Source organism: Ambystoma mexicanum, chromosome 1p, assembly GCF_040938575.1.
Source record: "Ambystoma mexicanum isolate Mex_15411 chromosome 1p, UKY_AmexF1_1, whole genome shotgun sequence".
In the NCBI taxonomy this organism is placed as follows: domain Eukaryota; kingdom Metazoa; phylum Chordata; class Amphibia; order Caudata; family Ambystomatidae; genus Ambystoma; species Ambystoma mexicanum.
The window spans coordinates 1,221,634,179-1,221,659,211 of record NC_090921.1 but is presented as its reverse complement, the minus strand read 5'-3'; the positions used below and the strand labels follow the sequence as shown (position 1 = coordinate 1,221,659,211).

The window sequence follows — 25,033 nt, the reverse complement described above, 5'->3', positions numbered from 1 at the left end:
TTTAAGAAAATCACTGTCTTTTAAGGAGCTGCAAAGTTAAGCAATAAGAGGGGAAATGTAAACTTTCCCAGCCAGCAGTCAAGAAGACACTGAGGAAACCCGTTAGAGGCAGATAACCAAATGATGACAGATTGTGTAAGATTTGAAAATAAAGGCTACAACAAACACAACAAAGACAAAAATATGCCAATACCCTAAAGATATTTGTTGGAATTGATCAATTGGGCGAGTAGTAAAAGGGATGTCGAGGGTAACATAAATCACAGGCAAAAAACTCCATGACTAAACATAAATATCATGAAACTAAGATCCTAAGGCTAGTATTAATATAGCTGTCATTGGCAGGAAGCATAGGGTGGAATCAGGGGGATTTTCCACTAGCAAATGGAGATCAAGTCTTGCTTGAAACATCTCCACTAATTGGATGGTTTTGATGGGTGGGAGGAAAGCATTCCAGTGGGAAAGGACAGGAAAGGAGAAAGCGCAAAAGTGAGTGAATGGAAAGAGTGATTTGTGGGTTTTTATGCTGCAGAGTCTACAGATGACAGTACATAAAATGTGGTATATTGGGGGACAGACCATGGATGGATTTCAACACGAGTAGCAGGGATGCAGAAAAAGCGACTTTGTATGGTAAGCCATGTAGTTTGGAAACTGTGTGAAGAGGTCAGGTATTATTTGGGAAGGTTGAAGAGGGCCTGTGTTTCAAAGAGGAACGGTTTGTTGATGGAAGGAAAGGTATGGAGAGGAGACCAAGAAATTGGTTTGCACAGCAGTCATCTTGTTGAGTAATACAGTAGGCAGTGATTTAGGTTAGCGCTGAGAGTTATCAGTTAAGAGCAGATGTTCCTAATGTATAAGATGTTGATTCTGGCTGCACTGGCAGTGGCCATGATGAATTTGAAGGTCAAAGTCAAGGAGAGTCATAGAATGCAAGCTATGGTTGAGGGGCATGAACTGGGAGAGATGGGGCGTGGCATTGGAAGCAGGCAAAAAATACCCTCCATGCTTGCGGAGTTGGACTTGAGACAGCATATGGTCATCGAGTTGTAGATGGTGATATGGCAATTGGTTAAACATTGCGTGACTGCAACCGCATGAAAGGGTGCCTGGGTGAAGGGGCTTGAGTTCCATGTGATGGAGAAATAATGGCCAGAGTGGTGGGAGGAAACCCAGTAAAGTGGTGATTTTCAATTAAGGAGGGAGCGGGTTTGGAGTAGGGAGGGATCCGTAACTTAAAGGTTGGAGGCAGGTAAGGAAAAGGAGGATGATGAGAGTGGTGAGCACTGATTAAGAAGATGGAGACATGGGTGGGATTGTTCGAACCAAAATCCAGATTGAAAGGGGTCACTGTGTGAGTGACTCTTAGTATATTGTACCATCTGGTTTAAAATAATCCTCATAACGATTTTAGAGAGGTGGAGTGGGAGAGAGATAAGGCGTGGAAGAGGTAAGACTGTGGCTTATTGAGATTGTGGCTGTGGCTTATTGAAATTGTGGCTGTGGCTTATTGCAAGTGTGACTGTGGCTTATTGAGATTGTTTGATAATCACCATACAGGTCCAGGTGGTCTGGGCTCTCATATCTGGTGCATGCATATTCTCCTTTATCTTCTCCGCACCATTCATTATCCGAGCAAGCTAGGATGTCACACGAGGTCATCTCACCTTTAGAAAAAATGAAAACATTACTTTGTTACCTCACATTTTAACATTTACTCCATAAAATGTATGGACAGCAGGAAGTCCACTAACAACACTTGCCCCTGCTGATCACCTTTGCAAAGATCATACAAGAGCGGATTTGTTGCCTAATATGAATCAGAAGGTTGCTTTGTCAGGTGGAGCATTGAAGTGATGTTTATACTTCATAATGTTTCCATTTTGCACACTATATTTTCTGTTGCACTAGCAAAGATGTGCTCAGATAATGAGGATTCTAGGAAATCAGTAGGATACGGGTTTCTTGAAACTGCTGCGGATTTCCCAATGAAACAGCTCAGAAAATCTAAATACACTTAACTGCATCCTGGGTATCTCGAATAGTGGCTCATTTTTACTCTGATCAAGAAAATTAGTTATATTTACGTAATGGGTGCCGCTTTTTGCACATACCTTGGCAGTGCACAGGGTGTGTGCATCCTAGATACATCACCTCTACAGTTGGTGCACGCACACAGGGCCTTATTGCCCTTGCTCATGCTTTCCGCGTATAACACATGCGCATAAGCAATACGATTGCACATGCCCATAGGAAAATGAGAGAACACACTCTTCAGAATGTCTGTCTGCAGCAGCAGAGGGCATGGCTTCAAAATGACAAATAGTGCCTTCAGGTGTCTTCTGTAATGTCAACGTGAACCTTCAGCAAACCAAATACCACAGTGCACCATTTTCACATGGGGCACACATTTCAACAGTGAGGTCTTATAAGTGGTGTATACATGGTTAAATGTCAATATGTATTTGCCACATTATACATAAAAACATATCACACAACAGAGACGGTTGATTCTTTCTTTCATACTTTTCAGCTCACAAGGTTCCTGGATCAGTACATGTACTTACAGGAATAGCCCTCAGGGAGCCAAGGTGGGATGGTCACTCCATGGGTTTTGCAGACTTGTTCATAGGAGCCAATGGCAGAATATACCATCACTTCGTCTGTTCCATAGAGGGTGAGATCATGCAGGCAGGCAACGTGGAAGGGTTCAGGGTCCTCATACCAGTGACAATGCACAAAGGGCCCAGTGTGATTTGTAATAATGGCACAAATGCGTTTTACTTCTTGTCTAGCACCATCGGGAAACCAGGTTGTTGGCTGGAGCTCATCTTTGCATCTGCAGTTACAATAAAAATGGGAATATGGGAGAGATAGGGTGGGATTAAAACATATTATTATCTTATTGCTGGAATAATTGCATACTTGTGTTAGTTTGGGCTGAGAGAAAGAACTCTTAAGTAAAGAGTAGCTAAAGATGATCTAATAAACCAAAACTAAGTCAAACATATTGTATGAACCAATGATTGGAAAATACAAGTAATTAATACTAGTGAATAAAAAGCTATTGACAGAAGTGTTAATGGCTGGATATAGAATGATGTATCCCCCATTACACACAAGAGAGTTGTACAATATTCAAAAAAGGATATGTTGAGGTGTTTTATTCCCACTTTGCAGGTTTACTTTAAAATCTGGGAATGTCAATACATTGGACTGTTGGGTTGGTTAAACTAGATCCTTAATGGAGGAATATGACATTGAATACCACACACACATTTGAATTACCAGGAAGTTATCCATATATCTGCTAATTATGCTTGATATTTAAGACTGTGTTAATGTGCAGAAAGAAGAACTGAAATCTATTGTGAGGATGGACATGTGATGTCTTTTGTTTTGGTACATAGTATTTATGTGTTTGCGAACATCGTCACAAATTGTGGTATGTTGCTTGATGCGTTCATAATGTTCTTTGATTTATGTTCTGTAGTCAACATTTTTACCATATTTTACATTTATATTTGAAAGCATTCGACTAATGCATGCCTATAAAAAATGCTAATTAATTAATTAATTAATTAATGCGGCCAAGACCAAATAATCCACCCCTTGGTACACCCCTGAGCTTTGTTTGAACAAAAGCTCCATCAGAGCACTAGAGAAAAACGGTGGTGCAAAAACTCTATCCCTGTAGATTTCACCAACCACTTATCCCGTCCGGGTGAACCATAGTATTTTGATTAACAAGGCCAAAGCTGCTTACTACTCCACCACTATTGTTGGAGTCTCTAACATGAGTAAAGCCCTCTTTGAAGTAGTAAAACATTGTTCCAAACCCTACCGGGTGGTGCAAGCAACTCAGTAAAAATGTAACAGAATGAACAAATATTTTTTTGAAAAATAGACAAAAATTCAACATCTCATCAAGTCCGCCTCCCATAGTGTTTGCCCACCTTGTAATCCTGCAATGGAACTGCCCCTCTGGACTGAACTATCTGATCTCTCTACCTCAGACCTCCTAAAAACAATTGCCCTCTCAAACCTACTCTGATATTTTCATCCAAGCCTCGTTCATTAAACAATTGATTTGCCCAGGGCCCAATGCACTACTCAGCATCATTAATGCCTCCCTCAAAGAAAGTTAATTCCCAGACACTCTCAAGACTGGTCTCATATGACCTCTTTTGAGAAAAATGACCCTAGATCCAGATGACCTCCCCAACTAACAGCCCATTATGAACTTCCCATTTATTGGCAAAATGTTGGGAAAAGTAGTCGCTAAACAAGTACTCACCAGAACCAATCAAATACACATCCTGAATGACTACCAGTCTGGGTTCTGCCCCAAGTGTAGCATCAAAACTGCCACCAACCAGATGGTGGATGATGCACTCCAAATCATGGATAAGGACAGCAAATGCCTCCTTGTACTTATTGACCTCTGAGCTGCATTTAACGCTGTCGTACACTGCATCCTCGTATACTTCCTCATCGGCATGATGGGTTTCTCTGGCACTGTCCTGAATTGGTTTATCTCCTACCTCTCGGTCATACACCAGGCTGTCCAGATGAACATGTTGCATGATAACTGACTCCCAGTTGTCTGTGGAGTCCCCCAGGCTCCATCCTCTCACTAATCCTTTTTAACCTTTACATGGAGCCTTTGGGTACAGTCTTCCAAAAGACAGATATAGCCATCTATCAATACACAGATGATAGTTGTACATGAGAGTAAAATGAGCACAGGACTCTGTGATTAGCTAGCTTTCATCCACTCTTGGGTGTCGGTTATCTACCTCAAATTTTACCCATCCAAGACTAAATGTTTCCACATCGGCTCCCTGTTAACAACAACTTGTCCAACAATGGCTTGTTAGAAGGATTTAGTTCTCAATTCTCGGATTCTGCAAAATCCTTCGGCTTAAGCATTAACAGTAGCCTGCCCTTCTTTAAAAACATAGCTAAGAAGGCCCAAACAGCCTGGCTCCAAATCGCCACGCAGTGCAAAATCAAACCCTTCATCCCAATGCAGGACTTCCGGATCATATTGCAGGCCCTTGAGGTCTTGCACATTAATGTGGGAAATGCCCTCCTGAAAGGGCTCCCAGCAGCTCACTGGGCTCCCCTAAAAGCTGTCCACCACAATGTAGCATGTCTCCTGACAGGTGCACGGAAATGTGACCGAATCATTCCTATCCTATGCAAACTATCCATGTCAGGATACTGTTCAACACTGCATGTATCATCTAGAAGGCGGTCACAAGCAGCGTACCAGCAGCTAAGCTCTGCATATCTGGTGGCATACCCTCTTTGCTCAAGAATCTACCAATTGGCTTGATTCACAATCTGCAAAGAGAGGACTGGCACACAGTCCTTCTCTTGACACGCACCCACTCTCTGGAACTCAATCTTCAGTATTGAATCGAAATGCCCCCACAACTCTCCAATTGTGCAAATCTCTTAAAACATGGGCTAATCCCATTAGATTTAAGCAATAAAATAAAAATGATGTAAGTAAAATAAAATAAAATAAAATAAAGATGAATACCCTTGTAAAGGTGTGATGCCTCTGTTATGAACATTCATGCAAGTTAATATATGCAATGCCACATAATAAATATTCACTCGATTTTCTGTCACTCCATCTGTCACTCCAGTATTTTGTTTCAACTTGTCTCTCCAGTACATGCTTTAGCCCTCATGAAACAAGGAAAGAAGCTTTCCCAATCACCAAACATGTGTGTTATACGGGTTTGTACTGAACATATGTATATATATGTGTATATTGTTCATTACTGTAGTATAATAGTAAAATGATCTGTCAACAATTTCATAGGAACTGATATGTCTCTTTGGAAAAGTCTCTATGTAGTTGTCACAATAGTTACTCATCAATCATAATTAATACTAATGTATATAAGAGAATTGCATGTTTGCCCCTGTTCTACACCTTTTTGATAATAGAGTATGCATAGATAATAGATTTTTTATTCAGCCAGTCGTCTATAGCCTACTAGATCGCTAGACGGTAAGTGATGGGTAGATGCTTTTCTTTTTCAGTTCTTACCCTGGACTGCTTGAATCTGATTTCCAGGTGTTTCCAAATTCTTGATCATTACTGGCTTTGGTTCCATCAGGAATCACCTTATCATCATCAGGGCTCCCGTTGAGGTTTCCGCACATCCCTGTGAGTTGGTTCTTGTACTCGGGGCCAGCTCTGATGAGAAGCGTACTGACCCCATCGTATTGTACTTCCATATTCTTCATTGACTTAACCAGAATGCTTCTGCCTTCATAGCTGATAGTGGCTAGCGATCCCACAATGGCAGGCACGTGAGTGATAACCCCATCCACCTATGAAGTAAGATAAGGTTATGGATGCTGATATGACTCTGTGTGTCAGCAATATTATTTATTTCAGCTGTATACAACTGCTGCAACTGGGCAAAAAGAACATAAACCAGCTTTCCCAATTTCTCAAAGGTCATGTACTGTTGAAAAGTGTGGCATTTTATTTACCAGGTGTGGAACTATTCGAGGAAATATCATTGAATATATCCAACTAGCAAAATGTACCCGTACTCCGCACAGGTTCTGTAGAGATGCAAACGTTTTTGTAGGTCACTGTTTTGAGTCGAGTATCGCATGATGTGAATTCCACCCTGAACTGAACTGAGAATGGGTGCATGTGGCTGCCTTACATACCCCAGACCAGATGTGGAGGGGAGGTGAGAGTTGTCATGCTGCAGCATAGTAGGACCCACTGTGCGCTCTGCCCTTCAGTCGCCTCACCATGGTGCAGTGCTCTGTTTTGTGGTGCTTTGCTGTGCAAATATCTCAGAAACTGTGCATTATAGGGCATTGACAAGTGGCTGTTAAGGTCCTTAAGTTTTGTTTCTCGCGTCGAGACACTTCGCTCTGTCCAGTCCTTCTGCGACCACATTGATGTTTCGCCAATTTCAGGCAACGGTGAAATTGGGGAAAGGGTGGGGTGTGAAAATGTCAAGTAACCAGTAATGTCTGGAGGGTCCTAATAGGTCACTATGCACAATTTGGTGCAGATTGGTCGAACAGTGTAGAATTGTATAAGGATCAAACAAACCTATTTTCAGCCATAAAAATATATGTATTGATAGATGATGTACGCTGTACCGACTCTAAGTGGTGGAGGAAGATATTCCTTGTAAATACACCTAGTGATGCAAAGAGGCATTTTCAGGGCAGGCAGTCAGTCTTCTTCAGTCGGCAATGAAAACCCACTAAGCAATAGGCCACTTTGGAACATTGTTGTAGGCACTTGCAAAAATCAAAGAGAGTTATGCCATTATGTGAGGGTTATACAGTATGCAGTTCTGCTGCACCAAAAATAACATAAGAGAACTTGGTTAAAAACTAAACATTGTACACATATTCCATATTTTCAATGCATATGTATTGTGTTTGTTTAGTGCCTTCACCCATATCTAAGTGAGAATGTTGACAGGAAACCAGTGTTAGCAATAAGATAAATAGATGTTTGCTTTACGTAAAACAGGAAGTTCAGAAAATCAAATGGCCTCTGTTGATTCTGACTTTAGTGGGTTATTTGTTCCAATGTGCAAATCCTTCAATGCCAAGATACATTGCTTTAGATTGACTGGAAGGTCAGGGTCTAACTATGACTTTGGGGATGCAGTAATTTGGTGCTGCAACCTGGATGATTTTAGGAACCCGAGTCTAGTTTCTAGAAATGGAAACTGGCTAGGCAGCAGCATAGGTAGATCATTTGTATACAAGTAATAACATTCTCATTTGGTTATTTTGTTTGCAACTTAAGCATGGTAATATGTGGGTGTGAACTGCTGTGGCATGAAACCTGAGGTTTACCAATGCAACTTCTACTCTCATGTTTTTTAGGTTTTGTACGTATTATTAACGTTGGATTGAAACGTTGAAGTATTAAGAATTTATGACAGGGTCTTTGATTGTGATATCTTAACCTGGATAATTCTGCCAGTCCCAATACTATTAATGATTCAGAAGAGAAGACAGATGGATTGGGGCCTAACATGAAGTTGCCACTACTTATGTCTTGATGGCAAAAGACATGGGGCAGAGAAGCAAACTAACGCTGGCAGGTTCCAAGAGAAGTGTCTGATGGGCAGGACACATTATTTTTGGTATTTATTAACGATATAATATGTTTGAATATATTCCATAATTTCAAACAGTGAACTGGACAGTAAAGTAGACAGATGCCTTACAAAAGAAATATCATGCACTGAATATTTTTTGTTTTCGTCTAGGTGTGGTGGTGTAGGAGAGAATGAGGCAGCAGAAAAGAGACAGTCTAGAGCATATCAGACTAGAGGAATATTCGGTACCGATATTGGCCGGGCAGTTAGACAGCACACACACTGAAAATCACCTGAACATGTCTGTTTTGCCCCACAATGATATGGGTACTGAATCCATTCTGAGTCAACCAGATGTCCACTCGAGATACAAAGGAGACGTGACGATTGCCCCGGTGCCTGTTCTCTGCTATGACACGGAATGAGAAGTCTGAGGACCAGCTAGACGTCTTAGAGATCTCATAGGTGCAGGCACCCTGGAACGTGGTAACGGCTCCATCAAAGGTGAAGTAGTGCGGATCCCCGGTCACGGTGCAGATACTCAAGTTATTCTGGCAGCCCAGCCTTCCGTTCTTCAATGCGCACTGTTGATCGGCAGAACACTTGGTGCTACCGCACTGGAAGTTTCCGGGGGAGCTGCAGATGCATTTCTGTGTACAGCCATCGAGCCAGGCCCGCTCTCCCACCTGGAGTAGAGAATGAGATACGGAAGATTTAATTCCACGGGCAATTTGCATAACGCAAACAAAACAACAGTTGGAAGTGACGATCTTTGAAGCATGAAACAGCGCTATTGTTTGTATGTATTCATGAATATTCAATACAGAAAAAACATGATCATATTATTATTGTTTTATGTCAACTTTATTCATCGCTCGGAATACCATGAAATGATATGGGAACACATTTTAGACACAATGGGCCTCATTACGAGTCTGGCGGTAAACGTGCCAGACTCATATTACCATTCCGCCTCAGTGATTGCCGGAATCATCGGGCATTACAACCCCGGTGACCCGGTAATTCCCGAGGCGGAATTCTGTTAATCCCCATTCCCATGAAGTCCTCTAGGACTCCATGGGAATGGGGAGGTGCAAACACTGGCACCATGCTGCAATGGTGCCGGTGTTTCCATGTCCGCCTGCAGGCAAGTGGTGTTAAACCCGCCAGGTCAAACCCACCAAATTTACCACCACCGTTCTTTCCGGACCGGCTGACTCGTAATGAAGGCCAATGTGTATGTGTGCTGTAGAACTGAAGTGACCAAGCTCACCCTGCCACTAGCATGTTCTGTTTCAGCTACCTGCAAATTGCATAGTACAGAAATATGTCATGTTGTAATTTGCCACACTCTGTGGACATTCAAGATATTGCCCTAGGGTTTTTTTTTTCTAGTGAAATATTTTTACTGGGATGAAATAACAATAAACAGTGAGGCTCAATATTCAATATTCATTAATGACGGTGTCACACATAAATAGGTAATTATGTTAGGAAACAGGTCATTCAATCGCTCCCTGCTTTTCTTCTCGGCTCTACATCTTTGGTTAGGGGAGACTGCAGCTCTATGATGGCAACTGCAACCCTGCATAGATGATAGGTAGCCTCGACTGGATCTTTGTCGAGTCTGTGGCAAAGGTGAGAAGTAATGGTTGAGTTCACGTTGCCGTTTCACCTCCTGCATGGTTGGAAGTCCATCACCTTCCCATCCCGCAACGACTTCCAACCAAGAGTCATTGGCTACTACCTCCCAGCTTTTCGGGTCCATATTTCGTTATTTCCTCCTAGTGTTTAAAGGAGGCAGAGCATCGGCCCCAATAGTTGCGTGATGTTTACCACTGAGCGCGGTCACACGCCACGGCTTCGCGTTTTAGTTTTCAGTGAAGCAGCTCAGCACCATTGCAATTGCTTTCGCAACACGTGCTGCTCCCTGTCTATCTCTTTATCATGTCTTGTTTAGAAAGCATGTGTGCTAAACTAATATATCATACGGATATACTTTTTAGTAGATATTTATTGTGCATTGTTTAAAGTGCCACATCTACTGACTAGAATGTACATTAATATATACCGAGTATTTTAAGAACATTCACGGGTGAGTACCTACATTTGAGAGCTTGTACCATTCATAAAGTCCCAAAAATCACTGTTTACTTCTTTGGTGATTTTACCCACTCAGATCAAGATCATAAAAACGGAGGCAAGATAAAAGTCAGGTGGTGTCCAGAAAACCTTTAACACACTTCACAAAGAGGAACACTTGAGTATCCGCTCACCTTATAATACTGTCCCTCATGCTCACAGCCGCACTCATCAGACTTGACACATGTGTCCCCACTTCTTAAGTATCCCGGGTCACAGAAGCATCCTTCCGAGCAGGCGGGCGCACACTCCGGCTGCACCCAGGAGGCAGCGCAGGAGTCCTGGCATTTCTCTCCACTGCAGAGTTCATAGTGACTGTTCGTTGGGCACTGGATGGCTGTGGGATGCAAAAGTAATTAGCACATGATTGTGGATGTGGGGGGACATACAATATGTACTGCACTAGGGTCATTTCATTTAATGAACCGACACAAGTGGATTCCTAAGTAGTCTATATGTTGCGGCTGGGCTGTTGCACACAATAAAATATATCAAACAATCCAAAATGGATGTGGTGACATGCCTGCCAGCCTCACTGTAGGACTCCCAGTCATTACTCTTTGGCATCATGGCATCCCATGGCCACTAGCACTGGTTTAGGACGATTTTCCCGAAAACAAATGGTTGCAATCAGCATTTGTTCTAAAAATACTACCACCAAAGGTTCAAACAACAAAATTTCGAACCTTTGGTGGTAGCATTGTAAAAAAAAAAAAAAGAAAACAGGGACTGCGGGGGTGTCCTCCACATCGCCCTGCTCACTATACTTCATGGTATAGTTGTGGGGGTCACCCCCTCAGCCTTCTGTTAAAAAAAAAAAGAAACGGGGACTGCCGGGGTGTCCTCTGCATTCTGCATCGCCCCGCTCACTACACTTTATGGTATAGTGAGCAGGGGCTGCGGGGGACACCGTTAAAAAAGAAAAGAAAAAGGACCCTGCAGCGCCGGTTCCCGATCACGTAAGTGAAAGGGAACTGGCGCTGTAGGGAACCAGCGTGAAAATTAAAGTAAGTTGGGTTTGTTTATGTTGGGGGTGTGGGTGGAGGTGTGCTGAGGGTGTGGGGGGTGTGTTTTGGGTGTGTTGTGGGTGTGTTGTGTGTGTGTGTGTGTTTGGGTGTGAGAATGTATGTGTGTTCGCATGAGAAAGGTGCAAACTTTTGGTAGTTCGCACCTTTCTCATGGGAACGATTTGCCCGCGGTACTTTCAGCCGCGGGCAAATCACTTGGATTCCGATCACTTGCTTCCTTTCTCTATCCATAGCTTTTCTGTGTGTTTTATTTTCATACTTTTACATTTCAGCTCATTTAGAGTATTTCTGAGTAAAAGAGACGTGGACAGGTTAACCGGTGACATGCAGAATAAGAAGAAACGAAGAATCAAAGTATTAAAGAGATGAAGGGAGGAAACAGGTTTGGAATGCTGACTTTGGAAAATGCATCCAGTGTAATGTTTCTCTAATTCTGAATAAGCAAGGAAGGATGCCAACACCACCCTGAATGTGATATTTTCAATGTTTGATCTGTCAAACGAATCTTAGTATTTGTATAAACACGTGCTGAATCCACTGGTTTTCTCCACTACTATCTTTTAGTGGCCCATGCCCTGATCAGCATTTAACAAATGACTTCTTGCCCTGCCCAAGTCGTGCAGATTTCCTGGAGGCCACCGAGGATAGCAACGAGGAGCATATGCTAGAGAGAGTTTTGAGGCATCCCTCCTCCTGCCAACCAGCATAATAAGGATGGCAACATGGATGACTGTGGCCTTCAAATTTCAAGTAGCCCTTTCTCTGAACCAAACGTTCTTGCCATTCGAAAACCCTTAAGTAGCCTATTGTAACTGAGTGGAGTTTCCAGACTGCCCCTTCCCCTCATCACTAAGCTCACAGATGGTTGTTTTGTTGTTCATAGGATGCAAAGTATCTATTTGAGAGAGGGAAAGAGGAATTCATGCAATGTGTGCTACTGAAATGAGACCTGCCTGCAAGAGGCCAGTGGTCATAGTGCAAGTTTGGGGGCTGTTTTACCTTGTACACCTTCTCCTCCTTTCACTGTCTAACCAACTTCCCTCTAATATTTCCCACCACATTACACTTCGTACACATTCCCCAACAGACGGCCATCACAGCCCTGCCATTAGTACATCAACACTAATTGAACCATGACAAAGCTCTGCTCTTTAGCCCTATCATACTCTCCAATATCAGGGGCTAACCAGACTCAAAGCGCTGTATTCTATCACATCTCAGGCTCTTACCTATGAATAACATACTCCCAAGTTTCTCTGACAAACCCCATAGAAAGCACATAGGCACAAAAGAACCAAGTACGCCCAACTTGCACCCATCAGTACCACAGGTTCTGCCTCTCCCACTGTCCCACTAATGACCCAACCTCCTTTTTCCTTACACTGCGAGTCCACCAATAGTGTCAGAAGGGTGGTAAACAAGAATGCTTACACTACATCAGAATATATTGATTAACATTTCTCTTTTTTAAAACAACTTTATTTATAGTATACACCCAGTCATCAGTGCTATAGACGTTTCCAATGTATATTAAGACATTAACAAGCATAGTACATATAACGTTCATGTGTCGGTACAAGATCTAGGTCAGACTCATAATGTAGGTCACTGACGGTAACAATAAACTCACAATTCACCGGGGAACCCAACCAGTTCCATCCCCACCCAGATACCCCCAAGCCATGAAAACAGAAGAAACAGAAAAAGAAAAAAAGGGGAGGGCAAGGCGTGAGGGGAGCAGAATCAGCCTCACAACAACTCGAATCGTGCCATGCGCCTCTGCCTACATACCCGTAATGGGTATGACTCTGAATATTTGACAAATGGGAGCCAGTCATTGACATAGCTTGTACATCGATTAGAGATACTTGTCAGTATTTTCTCAGCCACCATTATGTCCCATATTTTTTGTCACTGCATCTGTAGCATTGGACGCTCCATCCCTTGCAATTATTGGCTAGTGTGATTCTGGTTACAACCAGTAGGTGTGTAATCAGACCTGCGTGGTGTCCCAACCTAGCGTACGTCCCCACATCTGTATCCCCTAAAAGCACCACCCATGGATCCAGGGGTAGCTGCGCTCAAGTAAGAGCCTTGATGTGGGACAGTCCTCTTTCCAAAATACAGGGGAGTCTGGGCAGGACCACCACATATAGAGCATTGTACCTGAACCGGAGGCATCCTCTCCAACAAGTAGGGCCAATCATAGGCTTCATTTTGTCTAATCTACACGGAGTTCGGTACTACCTATAGCACAACTTAAACACACATTCTTATTGGTGATACATCGGGTGGATGTGTGCATGGGGGTCTAAGTTCGGACCCAGATTTCTTATGGAACACCCCAGGTGTTCCTCCCATTTGGCCATATACAACAGTTTTTCTGGCAGGTCGACCCGCTCCAACAGCTTATAGAGGGTGGAGACCTTAGCCTTCATTTGCCCCACTTATAACATAAGTTCCAGGGCATTAAGAGGTCTGGTACCTCTAGCCTGGATCCTGGGGATGGTCACCCAATGCCTGAGCTGTGTATATATATTGGAAATTGTCCCTTTCACTCAGATTGAAATTCATTTTGGAATCCAAGAAAGGCCGCGGTTGCCCCCTTGATGGAGCTGCGCAAGTGTCTCCGCTCCCCCAGGTTCTCTGTTCAAAATTCCCCCTTTCATCATACCTGGTTGAAACTCAGGGTTGTGGAAAATCGGGGAATGTGGGCCAATACTCACAGGTGTGGCCAAAGTCTCATAGTAGTGCATTGTATTGAGGGTCTACTGCAGCAATGAAGGCACCGCCCTGAGCGCCGTGGCATAAATGGACAGGAGGCGAGGCAGAAGAAGATTAGAGGAAGCACGCTCTATTTTATCCCACTTTGCAGAAGGACCCGAAAGCCCCATTTGAAAATGTATGCAATTTGTGGTGCTAAATTATATCTATACAGATGTTGTACCCCCAATACCTCTCTGTTTTGACCTGCACAGACGTAATTTCCTCGAGATTGTGGCCTTTTTTCCTCCTCACATGAAGAAAAACAACTTATTCTGAAGACCTTGCAAGGTGGACTTGTTGATCCTCATCCAAATTGACATACAGTAGTATGGGAATCTAGGCACCAGATTCATTGTTAGCACAGTGATTCTCCCAATCCAGGAGATCTCCCGTGTCCCCACCTTAACAGTTCAATTATTTTTTATGTTTCATAGTTTTACTTCGATCATAAATGAATCCTATCCTATTAAGATATTATGGGGCTGATTCATGGAATAATTTGTGCTGATAAATTTGCGCTGATAAACAGGGATTTGTGCGCCAAAATCAGAATGGCGCACAAATCCCGTTTTTCGGCGCAAATAATTCCATGAATGAACCCCTATGTGTTTTCCCCACAAGAAAATTACTTTGTCGCCACTCGGCTCATTTTTGCCACAAAAATAAATATTATTTTTACCTAGAATTATACGTTTTGTGAAACTTGAGAAACTTTGGGAATCAAGACAATACATTCAACCAATATATAATTGTAGATCTTCAGTGAAAACCAATTAGTCAGCCCAATTATGGAACACAGCATCTTTGATGATTATGGATCACTGCGATTGTGAAGGATGTGACAACATTTAGGTTAGTTGTTAAAAAATGGAGCAAAGAAGATAATAGTCTACTTCAATCTTGACCTACAGCACCTATGGACCTTTGAACACAGGTCAGCAAATGTTGCCCATTGCTAAATGTTTGCAACATGACCAGATATGAATGTCCAATCATGTTAGAGATGAAGATAGGTCATGTGCCAAGGATAGGTTCATGCAGGAAGAATGTCCGCCAGGAAAATCACACGTCAAGAACAGATATCTAACTTCCAGCGGTATTGCACCCTACAGTGTGTGTGTGTAACTGACAGCTAAAGAGATTTGGGCAAGTGTGTCATGGAGATATCAACTTGATGATAACGTAAGGCATAATCCAATGAGCAAAGTTGGGTATCACTGACAATAGGATCATTAATTGAGTAAATCCAGTGACAGGTGTGTTTAGCAGTAGGAATGTTCTATTATTTGACTGAATGATATCAAATGATCGAATTGCATGCAAAGACTGGCACATCTATACAAAAATATAAACTTTGGAGAAGTGAGATTTCTACATTATAAATGAGGAAAATCCTTTAAAAAACAATCTTAGAGAGTAGCCCATTAATAGCTGAATCGCTGATAAGTCTGGCTGATTAGTATTAATGCTGATTTGGGCCATGCATTTACCATGCTGTTAGCATGGCAACATTTGAAGTAAATATAATAACACATTGTATACAGTAAACCACTTGTGTTCTATAGCTACAAACACTGAATGATTGCTGTAGTAATTAACGGTAAAATATGAAATATATATATGTCAAATTAAACGCAGATGGCAACTGCAGTCATCATTAGTTGATGCAAGTAAAGCAAAAACTCTTACCACAAAAGGTGCTGTTTCTCCAGCTTCGAAGGGTCACCCCAAGTGATTGGCAAACTGCCACGTAGGTCTGAACGGCGTGGCACAAAACCTCTTCTTTTCCTCCTGCAAGTCCAACATCATAAACACAGTCCAAGAAGTGAGCACTTGGATCCACGTGTGGGTGGCAGGCAGAAAAGGGTCCGTTGGGATCTTGAATGATCTTGCAGGAGGAATTATTCCGCACCGTTTCATTCATTTTGACAACAGGACAGTTGTCGGAGCATCCATGATCACAGCTGGTGCTGCCATCGGAAACCCAGCTACTCCCAAAAAGAAAGGCACTATCCACAACCTCACCATCTCGGGTGGTGAAATCATCAGAAGCTACACGATTGAAGTTCCCGCACAGGCCACGGGTTTGACCTTGGTACCGGGCAGGCAGGGCGATGAAGAGGCTAGATACCATGTCATAGTTTACAGTGAGGCCAAAATCAGTTTTCACCACTGCATACGGTCCCTTTCTGTAGACCACAACTCGTCCTTGTTGAAGCCTCACTGGTAGATTCATATTTACTCCATTGACCTGTCAAAGTCATAATGTAAAACATAGACATTTTTCAGAGAGAATTATTTTCTTTTTGTGAGTTATACAGGGGTATACAAATCTCCATATCGAGATGTTTACATATAAACATCCGTCAGAGCTTTAAATGATACATTTTCAAATCTTGAAGGACTAAAGAATTTGCACATATTAGAAATTGAATACAAATTATTACATGGATTTAAGATGTATAAAATTATAATCAGCTCTAACGAGTGGCCACCAAGAGGAATAGTTGCAACAAGCAGCTGAAAAAAGTATGCAATTAGTGCTGAGAGGCAGGGTACGGAATATCACTTCAGGGGGTAGAGGAAGAGAGACCAACTCAGAAAAAAATAGTTCCACAATGAATTCTGTTTCCTGGGCGGTGTGCACTAACCAATATGAATTCCTCAGTCAAGGACAATAATCACCAACAGCATTCTGGTGCTCTCAGCCTCCTGAGTGTCTTTCCACACTTCCTACATGCTTGCTTCTCTTCCCGGTGCACCAGCATTGGTGGTGGCTTGAAGCCTCTTCAGGGGCTTTCCACACTTCCTCAATGCTTGGCTCTCTTCCCGGTGCACCAGCATTGGTGGTGGCTTGGAGTCTCTTCAGGGGCTTTCCACACTTCCTGCACGCTTGCCTCTCTTCCCGGTGCACCAGCATTGGTGGTGGCTTGGAGCCTCTTCAGGGGCTTTCCACACTTCCTGCATGCTTGGCTCTCTTCCCGGTGCACCAGCATTGGTGGTGGCTTGGAGCCTCTTCAGGGGCTTTCCACACTTCCTGCATGCTTGGCTCTCTTCCTCGTGCACCAGCATTGGTGGTGGCTTGGAGACTCTTCAGGGGCTTTCCACACTTCCTGCATGCTTGGCTCTCTTCCTGGTGCACCAGCATTGGTGGTGGCTTGGAGTCTCTTCAGGGGCTTTCCACACTTCTTGCATGCTTGCCTCTCTTCCTGGTGCACCAGCATTGGTGGTGGCTTGGAGCCTCTTCAGGGGCTTTCCACACTTCCTGCATGCTTGCCTCTCTTCCCGGTGCACCAGCATTGGTGGTGGCTTGCAGTCTCTTCAGGGGCTTTCCACACTTCCTGCATGCCTGCCTCTCTTCCCGGTGCACCAGCATTGGTGGTGGCTTGGAGCCTCTTCAGGGGCTTCCCACACTTCCTGCATGCTTGGCTCTCTTGCTGGTGCACCAGCATTGGTGGTGGCTTGGAGTCTCTTCAGGGGCTTTCCACACTTCCTGCATGCTTGGCTCTCTTCCCGGTGCACCAGCATTGGTGGTGGCTTGGAGTCTCTTCAGGGGCTTTCCACACTTCCTGCACGCTTGCCTCTCTTCCCGGTGCACCAGCATTGGTGGTGGCTTGGAGCCTCTTCAGGGGCTTTCCACACTTCCTGCATGCTTCGCTCTCTTCCCGGTGCACCAACATTGGTGGTGGTCGTGCATAGCTCTCTTCCCGGTGCACCAGCATTGAGCTCACTTTGTTGTATTTGTATTAATTGTTATTGCGGCTCTACAACCAAAAGGCATCAACCATGGCCGAAGAGGAAAATAACTAATAACGACGGCTTTCTTAATTTATTATCAACAATGGAATAGTTTATTTGTATATCAGATGTCTTCTGGAAGACAGTTCAGATCTTTTCCAATCAAAACAGAGAACAATAGACCTTGAGCCCTAGACCGCAGACATCACAGGGTCACTATGGTAAACCCAGCTCTAGCTACTTGGGGATAATTGAAAGTATGATGTGGTGAAATAGCTTTCATATATGAAGAAGCTGCTGCAGGGAAAGTTGTGCAACACATTTTTATTGTGATTTAGTTTACAATAAAACCTTTTCACAAAATACATCCTTCATGTGATCAAACATTATGAGTATCATCAAAGGAAAACACAATAAACAACACATTAGATGAAACCACACAGCGCCTAACGAAAAACGATTTGAAATCTTTAAAATCAATCTTCCTCAGCGGAGAAGGGTCATCGATCTAGACTCTAACAGAGAGAAAGATTATCAAGTGCTAGGCGCTTTCTTCCCATCCAGGCAGATATAAAAGACTCCCTATATATTATTACTTGGGTAATCAATACTTAAGGGGGAGACAGAAAAAGGGTAGGTTATCAATGCTTAAGGAGGAAAAAAAGAAACAAAAATAAAGGGAAGGAGAGAAAAGTGGTTTTTAGTCATAGTTATCACAGTTCAGAAAAAGGCTTCCAATCCAAGGTTAAAATACCAAGTTCTAATGTAAAAATGCTATTGCCTAAGAGAAGACAGACTAAGAGGGTACCCCCTTTATATCTATTCACTCGGGGATGTGAATATGCCCTGTAAGAAATTCACTAAGGCCAGGGATGGCGACAATAGTTTGGTATACATACATCTAGCCCACATGTGTTCTCTATGTAAGGAATCTCCAGAGTGAACAAAGCGTAGGAAGTACGTGCTACCTGAACAGATTCACACTCTCTTACCCAATGTTTTCAGTTGTCCTGTGTGTCTGTGTGGCAGAGTCTACACTGTCTCTCTGCATACCCCGGCCGCCTGATCAGTCCAGTGTTTTCCAGCGTGTTCAGAATATTAAATCTAAATCACAACAGCCAGATTCTTGGTATTTATTTAAAAAAGAAGCAGACATAGCATGGCCCCGTTGGTAATTCACTGGTGTCCAAATCTAGTGATGTTTTGCAGGTTCAATTTCTAAGTATACACGCTCTTTTCTCTGGGCAATCAGTGATCCACTTGAATGTGTTATCTAACGCCCTACCATGATCTACCATCTCTGGACCAGAAAGGTGTGGGTGGGAGAGAGTGGAAACAGCTGCACATAGATCTAAGAATATAAGGAAACCTGTTTTGCGAAGATCCAATATTTGGAGAAGATTTGCTTTGATGTTTAAGAGAGAACATTCTGTCCCTTTATTTGGTTAAAATACAGTTTGCCATTATCCTAACATCTGATGTTCCTCTATATGTTTTAAGGTGATGTTGATGCAGCGTTATCAAATATTTTTAGAGGGAATGGCATAGTAGATGTTGGGCAATAATTTACACACATTGCTGGCTCAAGAGATGTGTTTTTTTACTACGTGGTGTTACCAAGATCAGCTTCAAAGCTGATGGAACCATTGTGGTTTTTAATTAGTTGTTAATTAATTCAGAGTTGAAAGAGGTTAGCGGTCCTCCACATTCTTTTTAAATGTAGAAAGGACAAAGGTCATCTGGGCAGTTGGTGGCATTCAGGGCTGTCAATGTGTAACTTGATTCTAACAGATGTATTGGTTGTGAAGCCAAAGTGGTCCAGCATTAGTGGGGGGGGGCACACAGAGGGGCAAATCCTGAACAGGCCAAGGAGGCAAATGCCAGGGGAAAGAGGGAGAGAGGAGGCAAAATGCAGTGGCCAGGTGCATTGGGGATGGATAGTCCGGGAAAGGGAGCCCAAGGGCAGGTGCTGGCGAAGGGTGCTGGGAGGGACTGGTAGGGGGGTGGTCTGGTCCCTGTATGACTCAGATGGGACCAGGCCCCAGTCGCAGCGGCATGTGGAGAGCTTAGCAAGGGAGGGGGAGATGGAAGGTGGAGAAGAAAAGGAAGGTCTAGAGATGTTTCTGGAACTTCAGAAGATCCGGCTTAAGTCTGATGGTGAGAGGGAGGCTGTTCCAGAGGGAGGCACCAGCCAAGGAAAGGGATCTACCTCCAACTCTCTGCTTGGGGAAACGTTTGACCTGGAGAGAGTTGGAGCCAGAGGGCCAAGGGATTCTGGCTGGGCGGTATTTAGGATGGAAAGCTGGATGTAGAGAGGTCCCAGGCCCCAGACAGCCTTGTGTTTGATGCAGCGGGTTTTGAATTTGATCCTTGCAGTCACCGAGAGCCAGCCTAGAGATTGTAGGGCTGGAGAGATGGGGTCCCTGGGCTTGAAGCCAAGGATATGTCTCACAGTCCTATTCTGGATTAGTTGGAGGGGGTGTAGGGAGGAAAGTGGAAGGTTGACGAAGAGGCTGTTGCAGGTGTCAAGTTAGGAGAGAACCAGGGCTCTGGAGACATTGCTCTTCTAGGTGAAGGTGAGGAAAGGTAGAAAGCCCCTGAAGAGATGGAGCTGAAAATTGGACTTCTTGGCAAGGTCTGTGATGTGTGGAGAGAAGAGAAGAGAGTCAAAGATTATCCCAATGTTTTTTTCCTCACAAGTGGGTAGGCGAGGGGGGGCAAGGAGTCTGGCCAGAGAGTGAGGGGGACACTGGGAGCAGGCATGCCAATGAGAAGGATCTCAGTCTTCCTGGCATTGAGGCAGAGATCATTGGCAGAGCACCATGCCTGAATAGCAGTCAGGCAGTCAAGTATAAGGCAGGAAGAAGAGGAGGAGGAGGAAGGGGACTGCACCCGGAAAGAGAGCTGTCTGTCGTCTGCGCAACACTGGAAGTGAGAAGTAATAATGGTAGGAATTCTCTGCCTCATTGGCTTTACTCAGTATGGCTGTTACGTCACCCGGTATGTGGATTAAAAGGCGGTTCTATCATTTGCTAACGAAATCCATTTCAATTTCTTTGGTGGAATGTTTGATTTTTCACCGAGGGAAAAATGTTTTTGCTCAAGCAGATTGTCTTCAGAACACAAAGTTTCCCCACTGAAATTAAACGTATGTACGGCATGCTTAGAACCTTCTGTGGCGGGCTATACTTGCAGTTCTTAGTACCAAATGTGGTTTCCCTCCTTTTAATGACTGTGTATCCCATTATTGTGGGTTCAAAGCAATATGTGTTTAATTAAAGCCATAATGACCTGAGACTAGACTGAATGTACTGTGTATGAGAATGTAAATCCTAGACCATACCTCTGATGGGAGATCTTATAGTTTATTTATATATTTACCTGACTTACCAAAACTGTTGCTCTGATTTTTACTATCAGCAGTGCAACTATGTCCGGGGAGGATAGCTCAGCGGCAATGTTCTCGCCTTGGAAACAAGACAACACAAAGCACCACAGGTTTGATCCCCGGGTCCGCGCTTAGAAACATCTTGGTATTTAAGCACGTTATAAATACACAACTAAAATTTAAAAAAACAATTACGCAATTAAATTTTTTTTAAAATAAATTGTAACAGCGCCTCAATGCCTACATTCTCTGTGAGCGCTTTAAAAATGCAAAATAAATAAAATAAAATGAAATATGTGATAAGCTGTGGCCCTCTCAGAGATATAGTGTTTGGAAGATGCTGTTTTCAAGTATCCTTGTATAGGTTTCTGTGTGCTTAACTAGCTGGTTGCAGTTTATCTTGCATCCTGAATTGTTGGATTGACCCTTGTCAATCTGCAGAGTGCCCCGGGGGGCTCTTTTGAGTTAAAAGTCCCATGTGAGGAAATGCGCAGCTGAGAAAGAAATCCAGGGGAACGAAAAGAGGTAAGAGAGGTCCAGTACCAAAGAAGTGCATGAAAAGAGAAGGGTGCAACAAGGCTGTAAAAAGACCTAGGGGTGCACTTGGGTGGCAACTAGTAATTATTTATGTTTAATGTGTTCTATTTTTAATGATACAACCATTATATAATGTTCCAACAAACATACATAATGGAAAGCATCCTCTTCAGTATGAACGTATGTTTGCATGCATGTCATGTCATTTCACCACGTAATAGCATAGTACTGCCTGAGTCTTATGCCTGCTGGGAAACTCTCTTCCCCTCCACCCCAGAACTAAAAGCCCTGCCTTCACCACTGATGAGTGGACCACCAGACTGGAACTTTGAACCACCTAATGCTAATTAAAGATCTCCCAAAATGCAATTAATAGGTCTCCTGTTTACAATTAAACATGTGCCCACCCCCCTTTTGTTACTCTGTGAACTCACTTCCTTGGCTTGGCGGTAACAGCTGTATTACAACCCCAAAACAACAATTGTGATGGATTCAGTCAAACGAGTATGGCCCGGATTCGTGGAATTATTTGCGTGTAAAACGGGGATTTACGTGCCATTCTGCCCGCAAATCCGCATTCGTCAAACAAGGATTTGCAGGCAGAATGGCACGGAAATCCCCGTTTTACATGCAAATAATTGCATGAATCAGGGTCAAGGTCTCTCCCAGTAAAAAACGTTTCCTGACAAATTTGAAAGGGGCTCTATCTGTGAGTCCTACCCATGAGGTGGGATCACACGCGGCATAGGAAGCCATCATGCCTGGCTTGGCGTCTTGTTATTTCCTGTAGTATAGATGTGAATGGGGTATCCTCTACCCTACCGGACCATCACCAGTTGCCATGAATCGAGGGTGTGAAACAACATCTCATTTCCCCAGAACAATTATCTTGTGTAAAATCAGCAGATTTGAATATGAGGCGACACGTCTAAACTCTATTAAAAAATGATTTAGGATACAATTTGAATAAATTAGTCTCCCGATAATTTTTTTATACCCCATAATTCACAAAAACGAAATGTGTACATGGATAAAGCGTTATTAATGTACTGCTTTATCTTGCTAGGGTGTTGACCTTCAATGTCCCAGTGAGTTTTCTGTGCTGTGGCTTACAACACAGGATAGACACAAAACATGAGCTTAAGAGGAAATATTTCCTGAATGCGCACCTAAGGCAAGCCCGTCTGCATCTGTACCACCATCTTTGGTAAGTCACAATGTTTAAGGTAAGCCCTCTGGCAATCATTCAAACATGCTATCTGTGCTATCAGATACGTTCTCTTCAGACTAGGCACTGACTGATGATCCCACAAGTAGGCATAGACACCTACATCTCTTTCATGCGACCACACTCTCAAAAGAAGTTTGCTTCAGGGACCTCCATGCCAGCCCTTTCGTCACATCACAAACACACGCAGGAAAGGACGATCTGGAAAACCTCAAATGTCTGTTATTGAACACTAGCTCATCTGTTAACAGCAGATGCTTAATCCATGACTTAATTTTAGATCTTGACATGGACATTCTCTTCCTGTCAGAAACTTAAATTCAGGACAATGACTCTTTACTATGCTCTGATCTCACCCCTTCTAATTATAACTATCTGCACAAATCTCACCACAACAAAGACGGCGGTGGCTTACCAATCATCTTTAAGTCAGAGCTGCAATTAACCACAACTGTTCCTTCCAATGTTATGTTAGGTTAAAATGTTTTATGAAGAACTCACCATATCCCCTGATCTCCGTAAGGAATCCAAATTGCCATCTTCCCATACGAAAATGTAAGATATTTTGACTCTACTTCCTGCAATCCACATTGTAGGTACTTCTTGCCTACTCAGCACTGATATCATGCATAACACGTTGCCTCTATAGTGCCGAGATCCCAACCCCGGTGATTGTTGTGCTTTATAAAACTCCCACATAACATTCCATTTTGACCTACTTTGTTCCGCAGTAGGCAATAGGCCAGTAAGCCCCACATTTATGTTTCAGTGTTTTTATGCATTTCAAATAAAATCTGGCTTCAGGTCCACACTATTCAACCATTTGGAGGAAACCTACCACTACCACCGTACCGTTTTAATGTGTGACTAGAAACTGCTGTTGTGCTAAACAGATATATATGGAGCTGGGCTGACCAGTCCAGAGATCTCAGACCCCCGCAGAGTTCAAAATGGCTCCAGTCCAGCTAAAAAATAAGAGAAAATCTAGGGAAACACACACCTTCAGATGAAATCTCATAAATATAATGTTAAGCTCTTGAGCTCCTGAATGAAAATATGTTGGAAGCACACTCAACATTAAACAAGCATTGGCAATGCCAGCCATATTGGCTTGTGTGTAGGCATGGTATTAACCAGTCATTAAAAAAGTCAGCTGCAAAATGGTGTACCTGGGTGTATAATAGCACTGCCTGCCAAATGTCTATCTAATACCTATAAACAAGCCAAAACTGTTGTCTTTGACAATGCTACTTTTTAACAGGACTTCAGGGAAGGACAGGCATATTGCTTATACAGAAGTGGTTGAACGCAGGCCTGGTTAAGAGCTAGCCTGATTTAAAATCCTTGCAGGCACTTTGAATGCAAAGTGTGATTTTAAGGCTTGAAATATCTAGCTCAAAGAGATCCTAGGAGGGTTTGTTTTGAACGTGGATGGGCAGCAAGTGGATGGGAATGTCAATAAGGGATTAGCAGGGCCTTGAGTGGGTAAATGAGCAAACACCAACGAGCATTGTGTCCCTCTTCACAAGGCTTTATGAGGCCAGGACCTGCACTACGTCCAACGCTCTCTTCCAAAATGCCTTCCTTCTTGCCTTCTTGAGCCCTTCGCTCAGCTACCTCCAACTCTCTAAGGATGAGATTCTTCTCCATGCAGAGAGTGGGGGGTAGATATCGTTCCTCTGCAGGTGCCTCCCTCTGGAATGGCCTCTCTGCCCTTCTCAAATTTGAGTCGGACCAACTGAAGTTCAGGAAGCAGACAAAACGTTCCTTTTCTCCTCTGCTTTCTCTCTCGCCTTCCCCTGCTGACCTACCTGTCTGCCGCAACGACTAGGACTGGTTGCTTGGCTATCCTTAGAGTCTCACTGGGTACCAGGTTCTCTCATGATCATTCACCCCTGCACTGCCTCCGGGCCCTCCCCGCACTTAGGGGCTGTAACTGTCACCTCTACAGTCCCTTGCCTCCTTGCACTACCCAGAGCCTCCCTGCCCTGTGCTGCACTTACTCAGAGCATTGCTGCCCTGATTCTCTGTCCCTCTCCCTTGCAACCCCCCTTTTCCCCTTGCACTTCTCGTTCTCGCACTTGCTCGA

The 25,033-nt window shown here is 43.4% G+C and overlaps 1 protein-coding gene across 1 annotated transcript in view; it reads right to left on the bottom strand.

The window, feature by feature from the left end:
• LOC138537061 (IgGFc-binding protein-like) overlaps positions 1 to 25,033 on the bottom strand; it is a 198,609-nt gene that overhangs the window by 5,660 nt on the left and 167,916 nt on the right. The window contains exons 34-39 of the mRNA XM_069641427.1: positions 15,743 to 16,304; positions 10,394 to 10,596; positions 8,411 to 8,803; positions 6,071 to 6,357; positions 4,298 to 4,563; positions 1,554 to 1,667 (exon numbers count right to left, since the gene is read on the bottom strand). Coding sequence (XP_069497528.1) covers positions 1,554 to 1,667; positions 4,298 to 4,563; positions 6,071 to 6,357; positions 8,411 to 8,803; positions 10,394 to 10,596; positions 15,743 to 16,304 — 1,825 coding nt within the window. The remainder of the gene's footprint in view (positions 1 to 1,553; positions 1,668 to 4,297; positions 4,564 to 6,070; positions 6,358 to 8,410; positions 8,804 to 10,393; positions 10,597 to 15,742; positions 16,305 to 25,033) is intronic.